We start from the raw sequence: 24,690 nt of genomic DNA on the forward strand, positions 1-24,690 counted from the left end.
ATTGTTGTAGTTGCTTACAAACCTTGTTTGAAAACGAATCTTTTTATGATGGAGTTTCGGAAGCTCAAATTTTGCCGGACAATTTTTTTGGGTCAACAAATTTTTAACCAAGTCTTGTCTGTTAAGTTAACACTTGATAATTGTGTTGATGGTAATTCAAAACGGGCGATTGCATTCTCTAAAAAAAATTTTTTACAACTCTGTAGAGAAAAACTCTGTTGATGTTTTTTAATGCTTGCGATTTCTTTTTTTTTGTCTATTTTTCGACTACGCGACTTACGTCTCGTCTCGTTTTCTTCCGGATAGCTGTCGTGCTTTTTGTGTTTTGCACATGCCATCTGTGATGTTTGTTCATGCGTGTTGTTAGCATCTGTGATATTTCTTAGTGTTTGTTGTTAGCATCTGTTATATTTGTTCATGTGTGTTTTTAGTGTACCTGCATGGCAACGCAGGCAACATCGGACACCGCCTGCCCAATGCGACTGAGATGGTGGCGAAGCTGAAGTGCAATGTGCTTCTGGTTGAATACAGGGGATACGGCAAGAGCACTGGGAATCCCTCTGAATATGGACTGTACTTGGACGCAAAGGCAGCTATCAATTTCATCAGAAGTAAGTTGATACCATATAGGGAAATATTCATGGAAAACTATAGATATACTCATACCATAACTTCCGATACATTTTAACTTGAAGGAGTAGTTATGCTGGCCTGAAGCGACATCTGATTCCATCTTTTAAACGAAACTAACCGATAGGTGTGTTAATAGCGAGGATCTTCTGACTATAGTTTTAATTTTTTTTTGATCTTTTGGGCAGCAAATGGTTAATAATACTATCTTTCTAGTTCTTTGGGAACTTGTTTTTTGTTCATTTTGAGATGATTTCGGTAGATTTTGACCAAGTCACTACTTTTTCGGCGACCAGTTGGTAACTCTGATACTATGAATGATTTCGAATAACACTAGTAACCTAAGTAAATTGAGCATCAAGATTTACATTGTTTTTTTGTTGCAATAGCGATTCACTGGTTAAAAGTTTGTCTGGAAACGGAATTGTCTTTTGTGACACTGAGAGTATTTTTTCAACTATCTTTTTGTGATACCAAATCACGACTTTAAAATGCTTCAACAAATTTTGCTCATAGGAACTGTCTTTGTGATGTCTACTTTAGCGTTGACAAATACACATCAGACCATAGTCACACCTGAGCACAACAACAGCCAGTTATGAGATTACTGATAGTTTCCTGTAACAAGAATGTGAAATACTCCAGTCAGAAATGTTCTTTTGTGACTCGTTGCTAAGAAAGATTAAAGTCTTTATCAATATTGAAGCACCTGTGTAGTTTTTCTTTGTAGCTCTAACCTCGGCTGAATGGGCTTATGTGTTATACATCAATCAACTCTTACGTTTTTTTTTGGGATACCTCATTTTGCGTTTAAAATATCACTTCTGAATACAAAGCTTCTTCCCATTTTCGTGTATGGAATAATTATGGGAATGGTGAGTTTTTCTGCTTCCAATGCCATTAAATGTAAGCAAGACTTCCAATAGAATGCAGATGTTTGTGCATGTCCTGCTTATTAAAAAAAGTACGCTCGTTAAAGTAGCAAGTTTAGGGGTATGGGATTAGGGTTAGGAATTCGAACCCCGGCAATCCAAAGGATCCCGCCATTGTACTTCTTAAGCACATCTTTTTGCTGTCTGACCTCAAATTTTTCTAAATATTTGTTCTCCAATATATAAAAAGACTGCTCGTACCAGGGCGAAGCCCTGAATATTCCGACTGTGTGTTAAGGTCGATGGCGTAGTGTTCATTTTAAAAAGCAATTGACAAATGTTTAAAAAGTTGTAAATTTTTTGAAAATTAACCTCCGTAAAGTGATATATTTCGCATATAGAAAAGTTTTGAATACTTTAAATAGTGTGCCTCAACTCAATTTGGAACGGTTTCCGAGACGGATAAATTATCCACCCGCTTACGTGTTAAAAGCATGAAATATATCGCGCAATATGTTTCCTCATATGACCAATTTTGCAATCTTTAAACCGCCACAAATTGACAAAAAATGATCACAGGTAACATATTTTAAATTTGAGCTCAGGAAAACAACACCTTCGAATGATATAAGTAAAATTCCGTCAAAAATTGCCAATTAAAAAGTCAAAATTGCCAAGAGAAGAACCAACCAACCCAAGCACACATATTCTTTAAATTTCTTCGAAAGCTTACAGGGTACCCCAGCATGGGGGCCAGTTGAGAGAAAGAGAAATTTTTTTGCAGTTTTGGCGTCTATCACCTCCCAAAATATGGGCTCTCTACGGTTACTATAAGTTAAAAAGTGATGATTTTCAAAAAATCATTTCAAAATGCAGACAAATAGGATGAAATTATGCCGACGCTTTAAAATTTACGAAATTGTTAAACGAGCTATTGCATATAAATTTTTAACTACATTCGCTTTGTTAAAATTACTGCAAATTATTTGATTTTTTGCATGGATATCGCGATGTTTCTTTGACCCTGGTTCTGTGTCCCACCTTAGCCTTCAAATTTTTAAACTTCTGATTCGTGGAGTCCAACATTAAATCTTTAGAAAGGCGCAGAGGCTTAAGTGGCTGCCTTGAAATAGTATGGTTACTCCGAGATGCCAACCTTCAGTTCAACGGCGTTTGTTGTTCAGATCAAATCTTCTGCCGCTTATTGGGAATGGTTCCAGAGACTCATAGGTAACAGGGGCTGCCTACTGTTTATTCCTGTTTCCTTTTTTGTAACTTCTCTGGAAGTATAGTGCAAGTATAGACTTTTTTAAAACCAGTAAAAATACTTGGCAGAGGTAAAATAAACAGACTTGGATCCAATATGAATGTGAAAGAATCTGGATCTGCATATGTGAAAGCATTGACGGCTGCCGGTTCAAAATCAAGAAAACTCATTGATGGCTGGGCATTGTTCGAGACAATATCAATAGCTTTCAGGAACTTTGCATATGTCTGTTCAGTTTTATTAGGAAATTGGACAAGGATAACTGAACTGCTTTTTTTCGTCTCTTTTCCGGAGTCAAGTGGATAGTATACTGCTACCGAGCGATAATCGTTTGCTGCCTGGTCTCTTTTCAGTGGATGCATGATCTAGTTCGCTTCAATCTTTACCGGACTATCATCGTGGCTGTGTTCGTTTTTGGTAGATGCCATTCCTTCTCCAGCTGTTACGACAAGCATTCGGCTTTTTTGTGATCTGTATCTTGCGCATCTCCATTGTTCAGTTGTTGTTTATTGTTTGCTTTTGAGAAATCGTGTCCGTCAATAATGAGCGTTCTTTTGAGTTGTTGAGATTTTCCCCCACGTAATTTTACTCATAATAATTCAGTTGTTTGTTTGCAGAAAAAAGGTTGACGCAATGACCCAAAGTAAAAATGCCAGTGTTTTCTGTCTCAATACCGATCATTGCCGAAGTTGTGCGATTAAATGACAAAAATTGTTTTAGATGATATTTGACGCTCAACTTAGACTATTTCGTGTTAGTTTTCTATCAGTTCTCTCGAGTTAGTTTTCTATCAGTTCTCAGAAAGATCTTTTTACCATTAGCACTTGCTGGTCCTAAAGTATACCCGATTTGAGCTTCAATTAATAAACTAGAAGTGTTAATTGTGGGACAAAACGGCATAGGACAAGCTGTCATATGGGGCAAGTTGGCACATTACAAGTTTCATGTGGGGCAATTTAGTATAAGGCAAGTTGACATAGGGTCATTTGTCCTGAATAGAACTGACACCGAATATTGTACCACCGTCCATCCCATTATTTGCTATGACTATTTGAAATGTTCGCAGTGTGAACATTTGTCTTTTATCGAATTTATTTAGCCATGTGTTTGTCAGGCAAAAAAATGTTGGAGAATCTTAATTACTAAGTTTTGCTTTTAGCTTCTAAGTCTTGAAAGTATTCATGGTACATTGACGATAGCTCTAGTATTTATTCAGTTTTTTCGCGAAATAGTTATTTATCTTCATTTTTTGGATCAACCGTACAACCCCCTCTCTCCCCCCCCCCCCCACCCTAAGTGACCAACCGTAGAATCCCCCCAGCCACGTAATAAATTTGAAAAATATTTCTGTTTAATGTATGCATTTCAAACGAACGCGCTCATGGAATTGGTTGCCACAATTTTTATGTGGAATTGCATTTGAATGCTGTTAATAACCTAAACTAACGTATTTAAATCAATTTTCTCAATATAAACTTTTTTCTATAAATCTAAGGTATACTCAAAGTTATTTCCTGAAAAATCCATATTTTCTCCCCCCTAAATCAATTTGGGCGGTAAATCGCACAGTTGATGTTTTTTTATAACTGTGATTGCAGTTTGTGCAATGTTTTTGAGTATTGTTTCAATTCTGCCTCTGATCAAAAAAAAACTGAAAGCTCCATCAAAGATATATATTTTTTAAAGTTTCTGTACAGTTTATGAAAAACAGCCCTTATCAATATTTTATATTTCATCAGTTTTGGAAATACAGTTTCCGGACAGTTAAAGCGCAAATTTTGAATAATTTGAAAAAATTCATATGCTAATCATGTTAAAATTTGTTCTCAGTCAAACACTTAGCAAAAAAAGTAAATGTGTTTCAATATAGTTTGTCGTTATAATTCACTTTTGAATCGCAATTTTTATTGAAGCTCCCCTTCGGTTAAATGTATATTTTTGTTTTCTCAGCAAAACTCTGGCTGTATATTTAGCTCACACAGAACTGGGCGGCAGTCAGATTGTTCTGTTTGGTCGATCTCTTGGAGGAGCAGTGGCTATACATTCTGCTACTAGCCAGTCGCTCCTCAATCTCGACAAAACATCCAAGGTCAGAATAAGCTGTTTCATAAGATTATTTTGTAAAGAGAGCTAATTAAAAACCGACCCGACAGAAATAAGTTTTAAAAAGTTTTTGCCATTTTTGATCAAATTTTCCATTTTCCAGTTTTGAATTTTTAGGCGACATTCATTTTATGAAGTGATCTATGGATGCAAAAATTTTCTGAAGTAGGCTTTTTTTAAAAGTAATTCTGTCCTTCCCAGCGTTTTGCTACTTTAGTAGTTAATGTCAAATTATTGTCAATATTGCTGAGATTGAGTACATTATACGATCAAAAAGTTAGCAAGTTTTTGACATAATTTATGCGTTCTCAAGTACGGGAAAACAATTTCTGGAGGTAATGAGAGCCATTTTGGTGCCAACGTTTTAGTGCTGTCCAGAATGACTTCCGATACATTTTAACTTGAAGGAGTAGTTATGCTGGCCTGAAGCGACATCTGATTCCATCTTTTAAACGAAACTAACCGATAGGTGTGTTAATAGCGAGGATCTTCTGACTATAGTTTTAATTTTTTTTTGATCTTTTGGGCAGCAAATGGTTAATAATACTATCTTTCTAGTTCTTTGGGAACTTGTTTTTTGTTCATTTTGAGATGATTTCGGTAGATTTTGACCAAGTCACTACTTTTTCGGCGACCAGTTGGTAACTCTGATACTATGAATGATTTCGAATAACACTAGTAACCTAAGTAAATTGAGCATCAAGATTTACATTGTTTTTTTGTTGCAATAGCGATTCACTGGTTAAAAGTTTGTCTGGAAACGGAATTGTCTTTTGTGACACTGAGAGTATTTTTTCAACTATCTTTTTGTGATACCAAATCACGACTTTAAAATGCTTCAACAAATTTTGCTCATAGGAACTGTCTTTGTGATGTCTACTTTAGCGTTGACAAATACACATCAGACCATAGTCACACCTGAGCACAACAACAGCCAGTTATGAGATTACTGATAGTTTCCTGTAACAAGAATGTGAAATACTCCAGTCAGAAATGTTCTTTTGTGACTCGTTGCTAAGAAAGATTAAAGTCTTTATCAATATTGAAGCACCTGTGTAGTTTTTCTTTGTAGCTCTAACCTCGGCTGAATGGGCTTATGTGTTATACATCAATCAACTCTTACGTTTTTTTTTGGGATACCTCATTTTGCGTTTAAAATATCACTTCTGAATACAAAGCTTCTTCCCATTTTCGTGTATGGAATAATTATGGGAATGGTGAGTTTTTCTGCTTCCAATGCCATTAAATGTAAGCAAGACTTCCAATAGAATGCAGATGTTTGTGCATGTCCTGCTTATTAAAAAAAGTACGCTCGTTAAAGTAGCAAGTTTAGGGGTATGGGATTAGGGTTAGGAATTCGAACCCCGGCAATCCAAAGGATCCCGCCATTGTACTTCTTAAGCACATCTTTTTGCTGTCTGACCTCAAATTTTTCTAAATATTTGTTCTCCAATATATAAAAAGACTGCTCGTACCAGGGCGAAGCCCTGAATATTCCGACTGTGTGTTAAGGTCGATGGCGTAGTGTTCATTTTAAAAAGCAATTGACAAATGTTTAAAAAGTTGTAAATTTTTTGAAAATTAACCTCCGTAAAGTGATATATTTCGCATATAGAAAAGTTTTGAATACTTTAAATAGTGTGCCTCAACTCAATTTGGAACGGTTTCCGAGACGGATAAATTATCCACCCGCTTACGTGTTAAAAGCATGAAATATATCGCGCAATATGTTTCCTCATATGACCAATTTTGCAATCTTTAAACCGCCACAAATTGACAAAAAATGATCACAGGTAACATATTTTAAATTTGAGCTCAGGAAAACAACACCTTCGAATGATATAAGTAAAATTCCGTCAAAAATTGCCAATTAAAAAGTCAAAATTGCCAAGAGAAGAACCAACCAACCCAAGCACACATATTCTTTAAATTTCTTCGAAAGCTTACAGGGTACCCCAGCATGGGGGCCAGTTGAGAGAAAGAGAAATTTTTTTGCAGTTTTGGCGTCTATCACCTCCCAAAATATGGGCTCTCTACGGTTACTATAAGTTAAAAAGTGATGATTTTCAAAAAATCATTTCAAAATGCAGACAAATAGGATGAAATTATGCCGACGCTTTAAAATTTACGAAATTGTTAAACGAGCTATTGCATATAAATTTTTAACTACATTCGCTTTGTTAAAATTACTGCAAATTATTTGATTTTTTGCATGGATATCGCGATGTTTCTTTGACCCTGGTTCTGTGTCCCACCTTAGCCTTCAAATTTTTAAACTTCTGATTCGTGGAGTCCAACATTAAATCTTTAGAAAGGCGCAGAGGCTTAAGTGGCTGCCTTGAAATAGTATGGTTACTCCGAGATGCCAACCTTCAGTTCAACGGCGTTTGTTGTTCAGATCAAATCTTCTGCCGCTTCTTGGGAATGGTTCCAGAGACTCATAGGTAACAGGGGCTGCCTACTGTTTATTCCTGTTTCCTTTTTTGTAACTTCTCTGGAAGTATAGTGCAAGTATAGACTTTTTTAAAACCAGTAAAAATACTTGGCAGAGGTAAAATAAACAGACTTGGATCCAATATGAATGTGAAAGAATCTGGATCTGCATATGTGAAAGCATTGACGGCTGCCGGTTCAAAATCAAGAAAACTCATTGATGGCTGGGCATTGTTCGAGACAATATCAATAGCTTTCAGGAACTTTGCATATGTCTGTTCAGTTTTATTAGGAAATTGGACAAGGATAACTGAACTGCTTTTTTTCGTCTCTTTTCCGGAGTCAATTGGATAGTATACTGCTACCGAGCGATAATCGTTTGCTGCCTGGTCTCTTTTCAGTGGATGCATGATCTAGTTCGCTTCAATCTTTACCGGACTATCATCGTGGCTGTGTTCGTTTTTGGTAGATGCCATTCCTTCTCCAGCTGTTACGACAAGCATTCGGCTTTTTTGTGATCTGTATCTTGCGCATCTCCATTGTTCAGTTGTTGTTTATTGTTTGCTTTTGAGAAATCGTGTCCGTCAATAATGAGCGTTCTTTTGAGTTGTTGAGATTTTCCCCCACGTAATTTTACTCATAATAATTCAGTTGTTTGTTTGCAGAAAAAAGGTTGACGCAATGACCCAAAGTAAAAATGCCAGTGTTTTCTGTCTCAATACCGATCATTTCCGAAGTTGTGCGATTAAATGACAAAAATTGTTTTAGATGATATTTGACGCTCAACTTAGACTATTTCGTGTTAGTTTTCTATCAGTTCTCTCGAGTTAGTTTTCTATCAGTTCTCAGAAAGATCTTTTTACCATTAGCACTTGCTGGTCCTTAAGTATACCCGATTTGAGCTTCAATTAATAAACTAGAAGTGTTAATTGTGGGACAAAACGGCATAGGACAAGCTGTCATATGGGGCAAGTTGGCACATTACAAGTTTCATGTGGGGCAATTTAGTATAAGGCAAGTTGACATAGGGTCATTTGTCCTGAATAGAACTGACACCGAATATTGTACCACCGTCCATCCCATTATTTGCTATGACTATTTGAAATGTTCGCAGTGTGAACATTTGTCTTTTATCGAATTTATTTAGCCATGTGTTTGTCAGGCAAAAAAATGTTGGAGAATCTTAATTACTAAGTTTTGCTTTTAGCTTCTAAGTCTTGAAAGTATTCATGGTACATTGACGATAGCTCTAGTATTTATTCAGTTTTTTCGCGAAATAGTTATTTATCTTCATTTTTTGGATCAACCGTACAACCCCCTCTCCCCCCCCCCCCCCCCACCCTAAGTGACCAACCGTAGAATCCCCCCAGTCACGTAATAAATTTGAAAAATATTTCTGTTTAATGTATGCATTTCAAACGAACGCGCTCATGGAATTGGTTGCCACAATTTTTATGTGGAATTGCATTTGAATGCTGTTAATAACCTAAACTAACGTATTTAAATCAATTTTCTCAATATAAACTTTTTTCTATAAATCTAAGGTATACTCAAAGTTATTTCCTGAAAAATCCATATTTTCTCCCCCCTAAATCAATTTGGGCGGTAAATCGCACAGTTGATGTTTTTTTATAACTGTGATTGCAGTTTGTGCAATGTTTTTGAGTATTGTTTCAATTCTGCCTCTGATCAAAAAAAACTGAAAGCTCCATCAAAGATATATATTTTTTAAAGTTTCTGTACAGTTTATGAAAAACAGCCCTTATCAATATTTTATATTTCATCAGTTTTGGAAATACAGTTTCCGGACAGTTAAAGCGCAAATTTTGAATAATTTGAAAAAATTCATATGCTAATCATGTTAAAATTTGTTCTCAGTCAAACACTTAGCAAAAAAAGTAAATGTGTTTCAATATAGTTTGTCGTTATAATTCACTTTTGAATCGCAATTTTTATTGAAGCTCCCCTTCGGTTAAATGTATATTTTTGTTTTCTCAGCAAAACTCTGGCTGTATATTTAGCTCACACAGAACTGGGCGGCAGTCAGATTGTTCTGTTTGGTCGATCTCTTGGAGGAGCAGTGGCTATACATTCTGCTACTAGCCAGTCGCTCCTCAATCTCGACAAAACATCCAAGGTCAGAATAAGCTGTTTCATAAGATTATTTTGTAAAGAGAGCTAATTAAAAACCGACCCGACAGAAATAAGTTTTAAAAAGTTTTTGCCATTTTTGATCAAATTTTCCATTTTCCAGTTTTGAATTTTTAGGCGACATTCATTTTATGAAGTGATCTATGGATGCAAAAATTTTCTGAAGTAGGCTTTTTTTAAAAGTAATTCTGTCCTTCCCAGCGTTTTGCTACTTTAGTAGTTAATGTCAAATTATTGTCAATATTGCTGAGATTGAGTACATTATACGATCAAAAAGTTAGCAAGTTTTTGACATAATTTATGCGTTCTCAAGTACGGGAAAACAATTTCTGGAGGTAATGAGAGCCATTTTGGTGCCAACGTTTTAGTGCTGACCAGAATGAGCTTTTGAGATCCGTTTCAAGAAGTGTAGTTGTCGTATCATTGAAGTTGAAAACTTTGCATACTGAACTTTGGATTTATCGAGTAGGTAAATTTTAAAATCGGGTATAGTTCTTTGCTGAAATACATAATCCGGTTCTGTTCTTTGAGGTGTACTTGAAAGAAGCGGTACAAATGTACTAGATATGATAAATTGCTCTTTTAGTAGCTGTTTATAAATTAAGCTAAAATATTAATTCAATGTGTGTTTCTAGAGCAATGGCTGTAGCGCTTCGGGAGACACCAACTCGCTGAGAGGAGAGAACTTAGGGTCAGCAGATGGTCTTCCAGTTGCCATGTTGATTGTGGAGAACACTTTCACCCACATAGCAGATGTGGCAGAAGTCATGTTCCAGATACCCGGATTCACCTTCATTCCAAGGTTATTGATTGCACATGTTTAAGTGGTAATGAACGCATTGGTTTATGACTTATTTTGGTCGTTTTTTGGTATTTTTGTTTACACTTGAATTTAATTTTTGTTTTTTTTTCCCGGTTCAAATTCAAATTTATTTGTTGAAAGGAAGGAAAACTAAACTCTCCAATAATAGAAATGCAAATAGCGCGAAGAAACGTGATTGGTTAGACCGCCTCAGGGATGCGACCCCTGGGGTGCATGTAATTTTGAGGTTTTGAGGGGAAGGGGCGCGCCGAAACATGCTACGTTATAGTCGGAGTCTTTCAAAAAGTGCCCAAAATTAGGTCGTTTTTTTTCTATAAATTCGTCTGCTGCATCGGGGAAAATTTCAAGCTTTTTACAGCAAAATTGGGTTTATCGCGTTATAAGAGCGCGGAAAATTAATATAGTCAAAGAGAAAAGTAATTTTCGAAAATCCGCCGCCTCCCCATTGACAAAATCCTAGATTCATTTCTGCTCAAAGAGCTTTAATGTGATCTATTTTTTTTCTTTGAAACTCAAATGTGGTTGTGTCTGTTAGTTAGAGAGGAAATCTAAAGACGATATATCGCGACAATACAATAGTGCTTTTTGAGGTTCGAATTTTTTGTAGGTGGGGATTGGGTGAATCTGTTTCTAAAATTAGTGTTCTGATTTAGGTTGTTTTACAAGAACAAGTATGCCAGTGTGGACAAGATGGGCAGAGTGGAGGTGCCCTCTCTGTTCATCAGCGGCCAAGCAGACCAACTGGTGCCCCCTCACATGATGGCCAATCTGTTCACCAAATGTGCAGCCACAAAGAAACGACTGCTCAAGGTCAGCCCATGCTCTTTTCACTGTTGTTGCTATTCGAATTTCGCTTGCAATTGTCTTCACAAAGCACCAAATGAAAAAATAATCGAATAGTCAAGCAGAAATAGGTGTTTAAAATTTAATGATTTTCTATTAAGAGGAGTGTTGGTTATAAGAAGACAGGTTCCGGGCAAAATTCATTGGTTCATATATTTCTTCTATAAAATGAGTCATAAACTAAGCTAAGCCGAGAAACTATTAATTAGTAGAAAATATCTTGTATATACACCCCTTTATCAGGCTTTGAGTTTAATAAGAGCTTTGGTTTTATTCCGCATAATTTTTAGGAGCTGGAAGCATTGCAGAAAACGTCTTCTCGAAGTATGTTCAGTCCATAATAAAAGGTTCATCGGGGCTTCAAGAGATATTTGAATCCATAATAAGAGGCTCAATGTTGCTTGAAGAGCTTGATCTATGATTAGCTATGGATTGAGAGTTGCATCTAGGAATTTGTATCTGTTGCTTCAGGTGAGAGGCGGAACCCACAACGAGACTTGGATGACCTCTGGATATTATGATTCCATTCGGAAATTCATGGACGAAGTGCTGACGTCACCAGAATCATGGCAACTGCCAATCAGATCGAATCATGGGGGCGGAGGAACACCAAGGCAGTGTATTATTCCACTAGGGAAAATATCGTAATTGAGCCCACTGAAAAAGATTTTATTTTGTGATAGAAATGGAATAATGAGCTAACTGCTTTAAAGTTTCCTCTGATATCGAGAAATGCATAGTGAGCAATACCCAATGAATTTTTAAATGTTCACTATAAAATAGATACATGGAATCTGGTGTGCAAGTAACTTAATTAACGAGTCTGTAAGAACCATATTATTTTTTGCGGTAAATTTTTGAATAATTTGAAGGCAACGGAATGAAGCAAAAATTCAGGTTTAAAATGTAAGATTAACAATACTATCAAAATCCGTAAAACAATACATTGTCATTTGGGATAGAACCAGTAACACTCCATCAATGGAGTCATTCGGAGGACCCTCTCAACCACTATCAGCTGCGAATATCAACTCACCGGCTCACTCAGTGTCGGTTGGGGCGAGGAGAGACAACGAAACGACAGAGGAGTTCAATTACCCTCAGAATGAGTTCGCAGACAATAACAGCAGACAAGTTTGAATGAAATATAGATAAGAGAAAGAGAAATCGAGATTGAAGAAAGAAATCGAAGTTCGCCGCTCAGTTATCGTGTTTTTTTTCTGTAATGAAATGTGAAATGTAGAGCTTAGTTAAATGTATTTTAATTTTAAAAAGCTGATTTACCCTCGATGAATTTGGCAATAATTGCTGACAAGTTTGAAATCAGAATATGAAAATCAAGTTTGATGTTGTATAAACGGGGTTGCGTACGTTTTCTCCTCTTTGAATTGAGGTAAAAGGATAAATTTAATTAAATAGTGAAGATTTTCTTATGCAAAAAAATTCTTCCGAAAGTTTTGTGTCATTCAAGCTTTGAAAACAGATACTTAACAACCATGAATTGATGTACTGCCTTCTTTTACCACAAAATATTCTTTGCAGGCGCGATTTTAGGGGGGGGGCACCGGGGGCACGTGCCCCCCCCCCCCCCTTTTGAAGGGAACCAAAAAAAGAACCAGTTTTTTCATACATATTTGAGTACATAATTTTCCGAAAAGCGCCTTCGGCGCACCATTTAATGACTATTTTTTCCTTGAAAAATCAGTTAAAGCGAAATATACCGGCTGGCAGAAGGAAGGGCATCTATCCGAAGTTCGCCAACCATCTCTTCAGCATCTTTGTACACATTGTCAAAAGAACCGCTCCCAGATCCGTCTCGCCATGTCTGTAGAAGGTTGCACACAGTCCGGATGTGTTTGAGACATCCCACCAGCTCGAGATCCACAGCTTGCAATTTGATGCTGACGGGCTTTGTCAGGATGAGCACATGTTTCAAGCACTGCAGAGAAATGACAAACTCATGACGGGAAATGGCTGCAAGAAGACATTGCCTCGGAGGCAGCTTCTCTGTCGTTCCACTGGCTGATCTGCTCCAAAGTCATCGCAATTGAGTCGTAGAGCTCTGCGAAGACCAGGACTGCATCATGTCGCTCGACCCATCTGGTATCCGACAGACGAGGTAGCACTGTGTGGGACGTTTCGGGGTGGACAGCCTCTACTGCTGCTTTGAAAACTTCTGATCGTTTTGCAGATCTCCTCAGATGGTTGGCTACCTTGTTGATGAGGCCGTCAGCCGCTGTAATAGCTGGAACGTTGCTACTTGATGAGATTACCAAGTTGAGGCAATGGGAGGCACAGTGCATCCAGATTGCACGTGGAAACAACTCACGAACTCGCGATTGCACACCGCTGTGAACTCCCGACATCGCCGATGCCCCATCGTAACTCTGTCCGACAAGGTCTTGTGGGTCCAGTCCAAGATGGCGGATTGTTGAGAGTATTTTTTCTGCTAGCCCTGAACCAGTCAAGTCTTTGACTTCCACAAAAGCCAGAAACTCCTCGTTGATTCGCCCATCAGTGACGAAACGAGCACAGAGTGACATTTGCTCTTTGCGCGACACATCAGTTGTTTCGTCTGCGATCACTGTGAAAAACCTCGCTTTCTTGATCTTCTTGACGATTGTCTGTTGTATCTGGTCTCCGATGGCCCCAATGATCTCGTTCTGAGACTGCATGTATTTCAAAAGTATTCATCCAGAACCGCTAATCACACATATTTCTGAAAAAGGCGACAAAATGAGGCGTGAATTTAACAGCTGTGACTCATTTTCGGAAAATCGCATTATGTTAGAAAGTGCCCCCCCGTTGAGAAAATCCTAGAATCGCGCCTGATTCTTTGGAGTATGTTATTTTGTGTGAAAATAACTATACCGTAGGCCAAAGTTCGTTCCCATCCCTGTGATCGAAAAAAATCAAATAAGCGAGGGAAAAAATGGAATGCAAAACTTTTGGAATGAACTTTCAAAGAAATTTCCAGTTAAACAGCTCAATTTATGAAAAAAATGCTATCTCTATTTGTACTTTTCTGTAACATATTTTTTGGTGCCAGCTGTTTAAAAGGGCGAATATTTGGATATTCCAGGTGACTGATTTTGGTATGAAATCACTTAAATTCTTGCACAATACGACATGATAAAAATTCGTCGCAAGCGACAACCGGTTGTATTTATAAGATGGGTAGCCAGTTGTTGTGGAAGTAGCACAATGTTCCGACCAGTCGTAAAAAATACGAAAAAAGTTATTTTTTTTTCAAATTAGTGTCGTTTTTTCTGCGTGGTGTGAGAAAAAGATCTGAACGAAAAACTAGAACTTAGGCATTTTCGAAAGAAACACCGCATACAAAGTTCCTCCCTATTTTTAGTAGTCTGAACCAAAACAGTGGACATGTTTCGGCGAATAATTTTGTTCACTTATGAGATTTTGAGAAAATTTTGTTAAATTTTGAGAAAATCAAAAGCCATCATACACGTGTCATTAGTTTTGAAAAATTCAGATCAGTCTTCCATAACTGTCCATAAGTAATGAAATCGAACTCGGATAACTTCATTTTGAGGTAATTTTACAGTCTTCATAAATAAACACTGGGAAAAGAAAGCCTCATCCTGTTGATGTGTTCATGTTATCCAACGCTTATTGATAATTGTATATTTTATCCCATGTTTCGTATGATGTTTGTTTTAATGACATAGCTTTGAATCTCATATATGTAAAATAATCTCATGAAATTTTATTTGAGTTTATTCGTCCTGCAGCTTAATTTAATTGTCGAGGACTGTTTTCTCGGTTAATTCCATTTGAAGACTTGATTTTTTCATAGTTCTTTTTTGAGTTGCCAAGGACTTAAGTTTGGGGCCTAAATTGAAAACAAAAAGTTCGTTACCAATTATTTAATTTCTCGAATATACCTCCATAAATAGTAATTTTTGTTCTCTCATAATGATTAAATCATGAGAGAAGAGTTGTTTTTCAGCTGAAGAGTTGTTTTTCAGCTGACAAAAAAAAATGCTCCTTTGAGGCAACTCCCCCCTCCCAGGGATTCGACCCCCTCCACTCAAAAGGTCCCCCTATCGTATTGTTTTATAACGTCGAAGATCGGCCGACCGACAATGAAAATTTTTTACAGACGGCGTTGGCGCGAATAGATATTAATTTTGTCCCGCTTTTACAAAATTTTGTCAACATAGGTTCTTGACCATTTTTTTTGCCGACAGAGGTTCATTGTGGTACTTTATGAAAGCTCAGAAAATCAATTTGGTCGACCTAAGAAAGTTATCGATATTTGTTCTGTACTCTTATAGTGAAAACGAATTATGAGAAGAATTTAACGAGTACTTCTGTGTATAACTTAATATTTTTTTTGCATCGATTCAGTTTTGTGTGCAGAATTTTCATAATTCGTCAAACTTCTAGATATTTAAAGACGCTAAAATCACCCATTTTGTAATTGTATGTAACACATGTTTTTTGTGATAGTTAAATCGCAAGTAAAGAACCAAAATTCGAGCGGTTCAGTTTGCCTCCTTGATTAAAATGTAGTAGCAATTGTTCGTGATTAATTTCAGATATGACTGCTGGATCCATTCCAGTCCCCACCGTAGTGCCTCTCAGAGTACCCGGTCCAGGGGAGTCCAAATTTCAAATAGATTCCAACACCAGGGTGGAATTGAGGAGTGCAGTTCCATCCTCGGAGAACGTGTCCATATACTACACTATCAATGGAACCAGGCCAGATCCGCTCAACAAGGGAAATCACTTGCATAAGAGTACATACTTGTATCAAGGTGGGTTTGAACAAGTAAGGTAGGAAAGACCGAGAAGTTATGGAATTTCCAAATTTGCTGAAGTTGGAAAAATTTGTTGATTGGGATTTGAGAAGTATTATAACAGCGCATGATTTACCTAACCGTATTATGGGCTCTAAAACATACATCGGTACTCCTTTGAAGTATGGTTCGGTTAAAAACCTCGTTTAGAAGTATGGTCCCATAAAACTAACCACTGGTCCTATATAAATGTCAGTGAAATTATATTTTATATTCCATTTTGAAGAAAAGATTGGTGGCAAATCTAACGAAGAATTGCTTACAAGCTTTCCTTTTTTTCATCAAATTGATATTACTTCAAGTCTACTTTAAGTGGTCTGGCGGGACTACACTTCTAAACGAGCTTTTGAATGGAACTCATCAAAAACGGCGGGACCATACTTCTAAACGGGGCAGTACAACAGTGCCGAAAAAAATAGTTCAACAGTGCCGAAAAAGAAAACGTTGCTCAACAGAGCCGAAAAAATGAACAAATTTCAACAAATTAAGTGCGGAAATCAAAAATTAAACGGCGATTGTTTACAATCTTAATTGACACTTGGAAGTCTTTCAGTGAGAAAATTTGCAATTTAGACGTTTTGGCGCCAAAATATTTGTTAAATTTGCAGTTGCAGACATTTTGGCGCCAAAATTGGAGTGATTTTCTTTGATAATTAGCGTCAGTAATTTCCCGCTCTTTAGAAAATGCGTTAAAATTATTCTGAAGTTTTTCCCAACTTTTTCGGCACTGTTTTACTTCGGCACTGTTGAACGGGTCTAGGACTACAGGCCGACGGAACTTCAAGCCGAAGGGACTTCAGGCCGAAATTTGAACTTTACAATCATCTCAAAACACTATTTTTTATCTGTAAAACCTTGCTTTTCAAAATTTTAGGCAAGTTTAGTCCATAAAAAGCGTTATTCATGACAATGCACCACTTGGGATTGGCATCCGTTAATAACATCAGCCGGTTTTTGAAATGCATACATTATAAACATCAAAAACGCCTTCAACCGTGTTTTTTTTTAACTTTCCTAAACATCACTTGTAGGCTTAAATTTTATGAAAACGCCAATAACTAGTGAAGAAAGATAACGAAATTCAGAAATTTTTCAATAAAATTTTTAAATTAATCATATTTTACAATTTGAAAAGAAAATATTCGGCTTGAAGTCCCTTATTTTACGATTCGGCTTGAATTCCCGTCGGCTTGATGTCCGGCGCCCCTGTTGAACGCCCCCTTCTAAACGAGTAACCATACGTCCTAATGTTTTATGTCGTGAACAATCCTCTTATTTTAAACAGACCATCTAAAACGTGTCACCAGTGTCAATCTTATTAGCTCCATAATTGAAAGTAAACGTAAACAAGACTGCTCGTATCAGGGCGAAGCCCTGAATGTCCCGACTGCCTTTTAAGGTTTATGGAGCAGTAGTAACATAAAAAATTAAATGTAATAAAATAAAATGAAAAAAAATTTTTTTTCTAAAATTTGAAGTTTTTTTTATGAAATCATCACCCCACACGCCATATAAAGTACAAAAGAATAGATTTCGCTCGCTGTAATACATCAATTATGGCAAATAAGCTTCTTTCAACCAATTTGGAACGATTTTAAGACGGATTAAATCTCCGCTTACGCGTTAATAGCGCGAAATATATCGCGCGTTAATTGTCCCAAATTGGCCAAAATGGCAATTTTTAAACCACCATAACTTTACGAAAAGTTATCACAGGTGAAATATCTTTTCAAATTTAAGCTCAAGACAACAATATTTTTTGAATGATATAAAAAAATTCCGTCAAAAATGGCTAGTTAAGAAGTCGAAATTTGTCTGAAGAAAAAAAAACCCACCCCGAGCACAAATATTCCGTTAATTTCTTATCGAAATTCGGAACAAAAACGAGTGAAAACATACCAAAAAATCTTTGTCAAAATGAAATCATTTCTTTATTTCCAAATTTTAAGTTCATTTTCAAAAAATTTTAGCGATTATATTTGTAATTTTCATCTAGTTTCTTTAATCCAGGTCCCTTCACCCTCCCTCCGGGAAAAATAACTCTGAAGGCGTTGGCCTGTCTGGCTAATGGGAAAGAGAGTGGCGTGAACACTAAGACACTTCACGTGACATTCGTAGATGCTGGGCATGGTAACGAGCAGGCTAATTGGGATGACAATGACATCAGTTTCAAGAGGACGATGGCGGCTGCTGGTGGCACTGGGAAGTTGAATGGTAAGTTGCAGACAATTTTGCGAAGGTGATTGTGGAATGTATAATTCTGGAAGGCAGGTTTGTGGAATCAAATATGCTAATCAGGAGAATGAAAAGTACAATTACTTACGGTAGTTTTTGTAAATGTAATGATATCTTGAAATATATTGCAATTTGACGTTTAAACAAGAAGCTGGATAGCCTTCAGTGTCCGCTCAAGCTGGTGCTCTTCAAATGTTAATTTATGAAGTTTGATATATTTTTTTAGCGCGCATAACTCGAGAGCAAATTTATAAATAGACATTATTATTTGCTTGTTTTAGCAATGAACACTGACACGTGGGTGCTCGCTGGTCCAACTTCACGCAACTCCATCGGACCAGAGTCGAAGTTGTTCAACAAACAGAGGACACCCCCAATGCCCACGACTTCTCCAGACCACCACATGAACATCACTTCATCCATGTCTCTTAGGAACTTCTCCCCCCAGAGGTCGATTATGAGGGAGAAAACGGGGGATCTGTCGTTCGAAATGAACACCAACAGGTAAATGAAATAACATGTACCAATGAGTGTCTCTTCAGATATGTAAAGCTAGGGAGTCTTGATATTTGTACCTAAGCAGCCTGGCCTCTTTTTTTTTCAAATGGTTATGAAGGAGATTTGAGGAACAAATTTTATACAAAAATTAGGATAGCCTACAAAAATGGTTGTTTTGGTCATATATAATCCCTTTTCAGGACGTTAAAAAATTTTCTCATTGAAACTCCAATTGGTCTGAAATTTTGGCTTTCAACTGCTTTTGCGTTTTTAGTCAAATTATTCACTTTTCTCTACTATTCTATATTGTTTGGTTTATATACCTTCTTGATTTCAGCTTTTTTGTTAAAACCCAATTAGCTCCAACCCAATTGTCCAGGAAATTACACCTATAACCTGAAACAAAAAGCAACGCGTCGAAAAAAAAAGAAGTGTACTTGCATTCTGCATCAGTTTAAACTGCATCAATGTCCATGTTTTTAATGTTTATCTTAAATTAGGTTCTATCCCAATCTTGCCGGTGACTTGCCCCCCAAAAGCACCCAAACAGCCATGCGAGTATCAAGAGAGACTGACTTCCTAAGATGCATCTGCTGCTACGCCAGGCGACCCGCAGATCCCAATGCGAAATTCTGCAACGAATGCGGATACCCTTGCTCGCCCTTGACTGAAAAACAACTACCCCCACCCGAGCCAGGCCAAATGGGACAGTGTATCAAGTGTCAATCGACTGTGCCTCTGAATACGGATAAATGTGTGGTTTGTGAGTTCGATTTGGCCCAACAGTTTCAACCACAAGCGACCTTGAGGACGACTGAGAAAAGAAAGTGTGTGGAGTGTTTCGCTCTAAACCCGCCAAGTGTAGATTTCTGTCTCAAATGCGAAGAGAAATTGAGTCCCCAGGTAAAAAAAAGAATAAGGATAGCCGGTTGCTGTGCAAGTAGCACAGCATGTTCCGACCATATTCATAAAAACTAGAAATAAAAGTTCTTCAAGTTTTTAATCTTTAATTTGGTGTCGTTTTTCGGTGTAAAAAAAGTTTTTTTTCCAGCCTAGTCGACCAATTTAACAAGTTATCACCGTTTTATAAGAAAAACCAAAAATTTCAAACTGGTTTTTCTCGGCACTGGGATTTTTTTTTGGGAATTTTTCAATGTCGTTCGAATTAAGACTGAAAGTGGTTTAATTTGATATATCACTCAAGTCCGATAGTTATTTATGGAAAACTAAAAGAAATAAAAACTAGAACACACCCGAATACGAAGTTCCTCCCCATTTTCATTGGTCCGAACAACAAGGATTACAGGTTGCTGTTCAAACAACACAGAACCTTCAGACCACGATTATTTTTGGACGACTATAGATAAACGACGCTTTTCGAGTTTTTAGCGTAGTATGAGCAGACAAACACAACTTTTCAAGAACTTTATTAATAGTGTCAATTGATTAGAGGTATCGTGACTTGACAGAATCAATAGTGAAATTGAAAACTAAATTTAATCTGAAAAAAAAATATGGCCTAACATTTCTTGCACGACTGAAAAGGTTTTAGTATGACATTTCACTCGGCCCATTCTGATGATAATTTGTGACGCCTGTTTTTACGTTAAAAAAATTGCGACCTTCTCGAATACCAAGATCTTCCCCTTTTTCATTGATTCCATTTATTTTTGAACCAAAAATTTAGCTGATATGGCTGGCTACAAAAAATTGTCATTCAGAATGGCCGCGCAGAACTGAGCTCAAGTAAAATATTGCTTAGGGCTTATAACTGTTGTGTAAAAAGATATACTCCTTTTTAAAATGTTACCATGATTTAGGTTGTGAGCGTGAAGAATAATTTGGACAAACCACCGATCAATATTTCAGCTCTGCTGATGGATGATGAATCGATGATGTCATGTTCCAAATGTGGTCGGGTCAACAGTGCCGATGCAAGGTTTCTAATTTTCAGATTTTTCATTAATATACAAAATGGCGAACTTCACTGGAAAACGTCGCATGTGACAGTTAGAACTGACTTTCTCTGAACCATCGCTTTATTATCATGACAGCGTCGCGACGTGAAAGACAACGTGAGAAAAAACAGCCAGATTTATAACCAAATAGACATTATCTACCGTGTCGTTATAAGCAGGAAAGCTTTCCTATGTCAATATTGGATTAGGTGTTGTGTTAATGGTTTGACTGTCCGAACACAATAGTTTCCCTACTATGAAGTTTTCCAATTTGGTAATTCATTCGATAGAACGGGCAGTGTTGTGCAACTCATAGGGGTTCGTTAGCTGTCACGTCATTGTTTCTAGTGCATTAAGTTAATATTTTTGTATATTTACATTCACAGTGTGAAATAAATTCTTCGCCTTCTCATGTCAAAACTTTTTCTCTCTAGGTTCTGTGATTGGTGTGGTACGAAACCTAAACATCCGACCACAGTCTCAAACTGTCTCAAATGCTCGGCGTCTAACCAGCCCTATGCTAGATTCTGCTCCACTTGTGGTGCAGTCCTGGAAGCGCCTGAGCGTCCGGATCCGAGGAACAGTGGACTGTTGCTGTCTGGATTACCGGTTAAAGACGCGATAAAGGTACACAAATGATGATGGATTTGTATAAATGTATTGTGATGGGATCATGCTTCTATCACAATTGGCAATTAGTTCAAAACTATCTTAAGCTATACCATTTAATGGGTTTAAAAGTCATCCCGTAGTTTTAACGGATTTTCTATTGTATCGTAATAAATAAGTTATCGAAATCGAGCTTGTTGAACTAATCAAGTTTTGTGTTTGCTCCAGGAGTATCAAAATTTTGACGACCCCTGTTTCACATTCAACAATGTTTTAGACGCTGGATAGTCGTGCAACGGCAACATGGCTTCAAATGAGTCACAGACAGCCCACTAAGATGGAGACGTCGACTGTCCAGACCCAAACGGTTGGACTGTTTTACCCGTCGACGAAGACGTTAGAAAAGTTTCTGGCAGAGGATGAATCGCGGAAAGTGTTCAAAGAAGAGAAAAAGGTTATTTTGGTATCATTCGTTTTAGTCATTCCTTAATGCTTTTTCTTCGTTTTAATTGGTTGAACTGAAAGGTTTTCACACTGAAGCTCGTGTATTGTAATATTAAGTCTCGGCTCTATGGCATCATCAAGGGTTAAACATTGATAAAAGTTTTTTTTGGTCGCTTTCAGAATTAATTGTCATCTAGTAAACTGCTGAGTTTTCAATGTCTTCATGCTGTGTGCTATGATGCTGAAATAGTTCAGAATTAGAGATTAAGCTAAGCTAAATTCTGAAACCCGCAATTAAACCGAAAACCGAAACTTTCAACTTAGTGAACCATAGAAGTAAAAATGTTCGTCTATAATTTCACCCTCCGCCACCAGAAAAACAAAATGAAAAGGATAACTACAAGTTTAAAATGACACGAGAACTTGATTCTTAGTAGAGCCAAATACAAGTTTGTTTGTAGGTTCCTCTTAGTGCGATTAGTCCCGGAAAAGGATACTGGCGACAAAACGTGGACTTCATAGCGAACCACCTGAAAGCACACACTCAAAATGACCAAGACTTCCGGAAGATGATCGGAGATCCCAAATTGGGTAAACTAATGTCGGCAACTATTCACGAAGACGGCCACGAGTTCAGTTTGGTGTTGAACTTCCCGATACGATCTGGGAATAACAGGGAAGGTTTTGCAGGTACGTAATAGTTAAAACATTTTTTTTCTGGCTGCTCCGATTTTGACAATTGAGTGATCAGGAACAAATTTTTTGTTCTTTCAAAATTAATGCTGAATTGGTGGTAGGTGCTAACGTTTTTGGTTTGAAAACAAAGAAAGGATCTTGTTAACTATTTACAGAACACATGTTTATGGACTATACGATGCTATCGCCCGCTCTGTATTTCGTAATCTGTATTTGTATTTCTTGCTGTGTTTTTATTATTTTTTAAATCACCATAAATGGTCAGTATTATAGTACTTTACGTCTAGATAATAATGTTCCGAATTCACCTAAAGAGATGCTCAGAAGGTCCCTGAAACCAGACCAATATTATACAGGACCCTGCGTTTAAACATGGTAGTAATCAAGAGAAAAAGTAACAAACTGGTTTTACAAAACAATTATACAAAAATTCTTTGTTAGCGACTCTTTATGCACGATTATAGCGTTCATAATTGTGTTTTGCAGCAGTAGCAATAACAATAGTTATGACTTATTCCAGGCGTGGGTGGGTTGTCATCGGGCCATGTAGACCCATTCAAGGGTAAGAACATGTCAATCAGCCGGAACACAGTAGTGGGTGGGTTCCCGACTAGGAGTGGAACAGGGGGGAAGCTGCTTTTGAGTGAGGATGAGAGTGAGACTGACCCTAGTGATGTGGAGACTGCGGTTCACTCTCTTGTGTCCCATAAGGATAAAGATATATTCGGAAATACGAAACAGAAAGTCAAACATACAAGTGAGTTCATTCTAATCAAAAAAGCTGAAACTGAATTGAAAAAACATTAAGCATTAAGTTCTAAGGGGGGGGGGGGTGTTTTTTCCATGAAACTAGAAAATTTGGCCGTTTTTCTGCTGTATCCTGCAGTTTACGAAATTTCTGTTATTTGTTTTAAGATGTGTTTCAAATCTACAATCGATGTTCATATTACTTCGTTAATGCTGTTGCTATGTCGTAACCACGTAACTCATATACACTTGACGGAGTTCCTAAGGGCTGATGTGAAAACTAATTTTCCTTACATAAATTTAGAATGTGAATAATCAATGGTTAGATGTTTTTTTTGTTAGAATTTTTCATTGGTTAATATGGTTTTGAAAAAAAGCATTTTCTAGGTATCTGGACTTTTTGTATCAGTTATCTTTGAAACTCCAATTCACAAACTATTTCAGAGAAGAAAGCGGCGCCTAAGAAGGCTCACAAACAAGAAAACAGTCATTTGAGCTCAACTAATCGACTCCTATTCAACGAAGTGAGTGACAAAGGATCGGGCGACGTAGAAACCCTCAAACAACTGCTATTTGAAGACGGCGCCGAAGTCAACTGTGCCAATTCGGCTAATGAGTCTCTTCTAGTTGTGGCTGTGAGGAACAAAAGGGAAGAGTGTGTGAAAACTTTGATAAGTCACGGGGCGGAACTGAACAGAAAAGGAGGACCCATTGGGAATACTCCGCTACACGAGGCTGTGTTACAGGTTAAATTGTGTAATATACTTCGTTTTCTAAGTTTAAGTTTTCTATACGTGGTCCTCCAAGCAGTCTTTCTGATCAAAACATGTGTATTTCTTTTCCTTGATGCAGTGAACTTTCATTTGTTTCAGGGCAATGTAGCCGAACCAATTGTGAAAGAACTGCTCTCGGCTGGAGCGAACACGAACAAGAAGAACGACAAAGGGCAGACGGCGATCTCATTGGCTAACGAGAAGGGATACGAGAAGATAGTAGAAGCTCTGGCTGTTAATGTAGGGCAGGAGTTGCTGGATAGAATGTATGATTCGAAACTGGATGCAACTGACGAGATGAACTATTAGTGTAAAAAGGAAAATATCGAATCGAAACTTTTAAATTGTAAAATAGCTCGAAAAGGTTTGTTTTTTATCTACTATGTAAATAAAAAATAGAGTAAAAAATTACATATTGTAAATAAAATGTACAAATTTTAATGGAAATCAGTAAATTGTGTAACGTGCAAACTGATTGAAATTTACGTTTATAATGGTAAAATTTGAATTGAGTTGAAAGTGCAAAATCTTCAACTGAACAAAATGTGACCTCACTAATTAGAATGAAATTATAAAATTGTTTTTTTTTTAACTATGCGGAGCGTAGTGTGTTATTCAATGCAACTTTTTTGCAACCTTTTTCCGTCGCAAATATTTGTGCTATTTTCATTTGGTGGCTCTTTTGCAGCGTGCTGCATAGGAAGTTTAATGTGCTTTGAAATTTTATTAAACATAATTACTAAATTCATCAAATGAACAGATGAAAGCTTATTGTTTCGTACCAC

The 24,690-nt window shown here is 37.1% G+C and overlaps 2 protein-coding genes across 2 annotated transcripts in view; both read left to right on the top strand.

Moving 5' to 3' along the window:
* The window catches only part of LOC134853636 (protein ABHD13-like), a 50,772-nt gene extending 38,110 nt beyond the window's left edge, over window positions 1–12,662 (top strand). Inside the window, exons 7-12 of the mRNA XM_063869639.1 lie at window positions 7,271–7,316; window positions 9,327–9,442; window positions 10,092–10,258; window positions 10,933–11,089; window positions 11,594–11,736; window positions 12,085–12,662. Of these exons, the coding sequence (XP_063725709.1) occupies window positions 7,271–7,316; window positions 9,327–9,442; window positions 10,092–10,258; window positions 10,933–11,089; window positions 11,594–11,736; window positions 12,085–12,262 (807 nt within the window). The 3' untranslated portion in view covers window positions 12,263–12,662. The remainder of the gene's footprint in view (window positions 1–7,270; window positions 7,317–9,326; window positions 9,443–10,091; window positions 10,259–10,932; window positions 11,090–11,593; window positions 11,737–12,084) is intronic.
* A 3,017-nt stretch (window positions 12,663–15,679) lies between these two features.
* On the top strand, window positions 15,680–24,435 carry LOC134853078 (double zinc ribbon and ankyrin repeat-containing protein 1-like). Its single transcript, XM_063869013.1, has 11 exons — window positions 15,680–15,903; window positions 17,956–18,159; window positions 18,462–18,684; window positions 19,179–19,581; window positions 20,499–20,617; window positions 21,071–21,263; window positions 21,523–21,699; window positions 22,151–22,379; window positions 22,906–23,142; window positions 23,577–23,878; window positions 24,005–24,435. Exons 1-11 carry the CDS (start codon window positions 15,687–15,689, stop codon window positions 24,212–24,214), a joined length of 2,514 nt encoding a protein of 837 aa, XP_063725083.1. The 5' UTR covers window positions 15,680–15,686; the 3' UTR covers window positions 24,215–24,435.
* Window positions 24,436–24,690: the final 255 nt, after the last annotated feature.

The sequence above is a fragment of the Symsagittifera roscoffensis genome, chromosome 8, assembly GCF_963678635.1.
Source record: "Symsagittifera roscoffensis chromosome 8, txSymRosc1.1, whole genome shotgun sequence".
Lineage (NCBI taxonomy): Eukaryota > Metazoa > Xenacoelomorpha > Acoela > Convolutidae > Symsagittifera > Symsagittifera roscoffensis.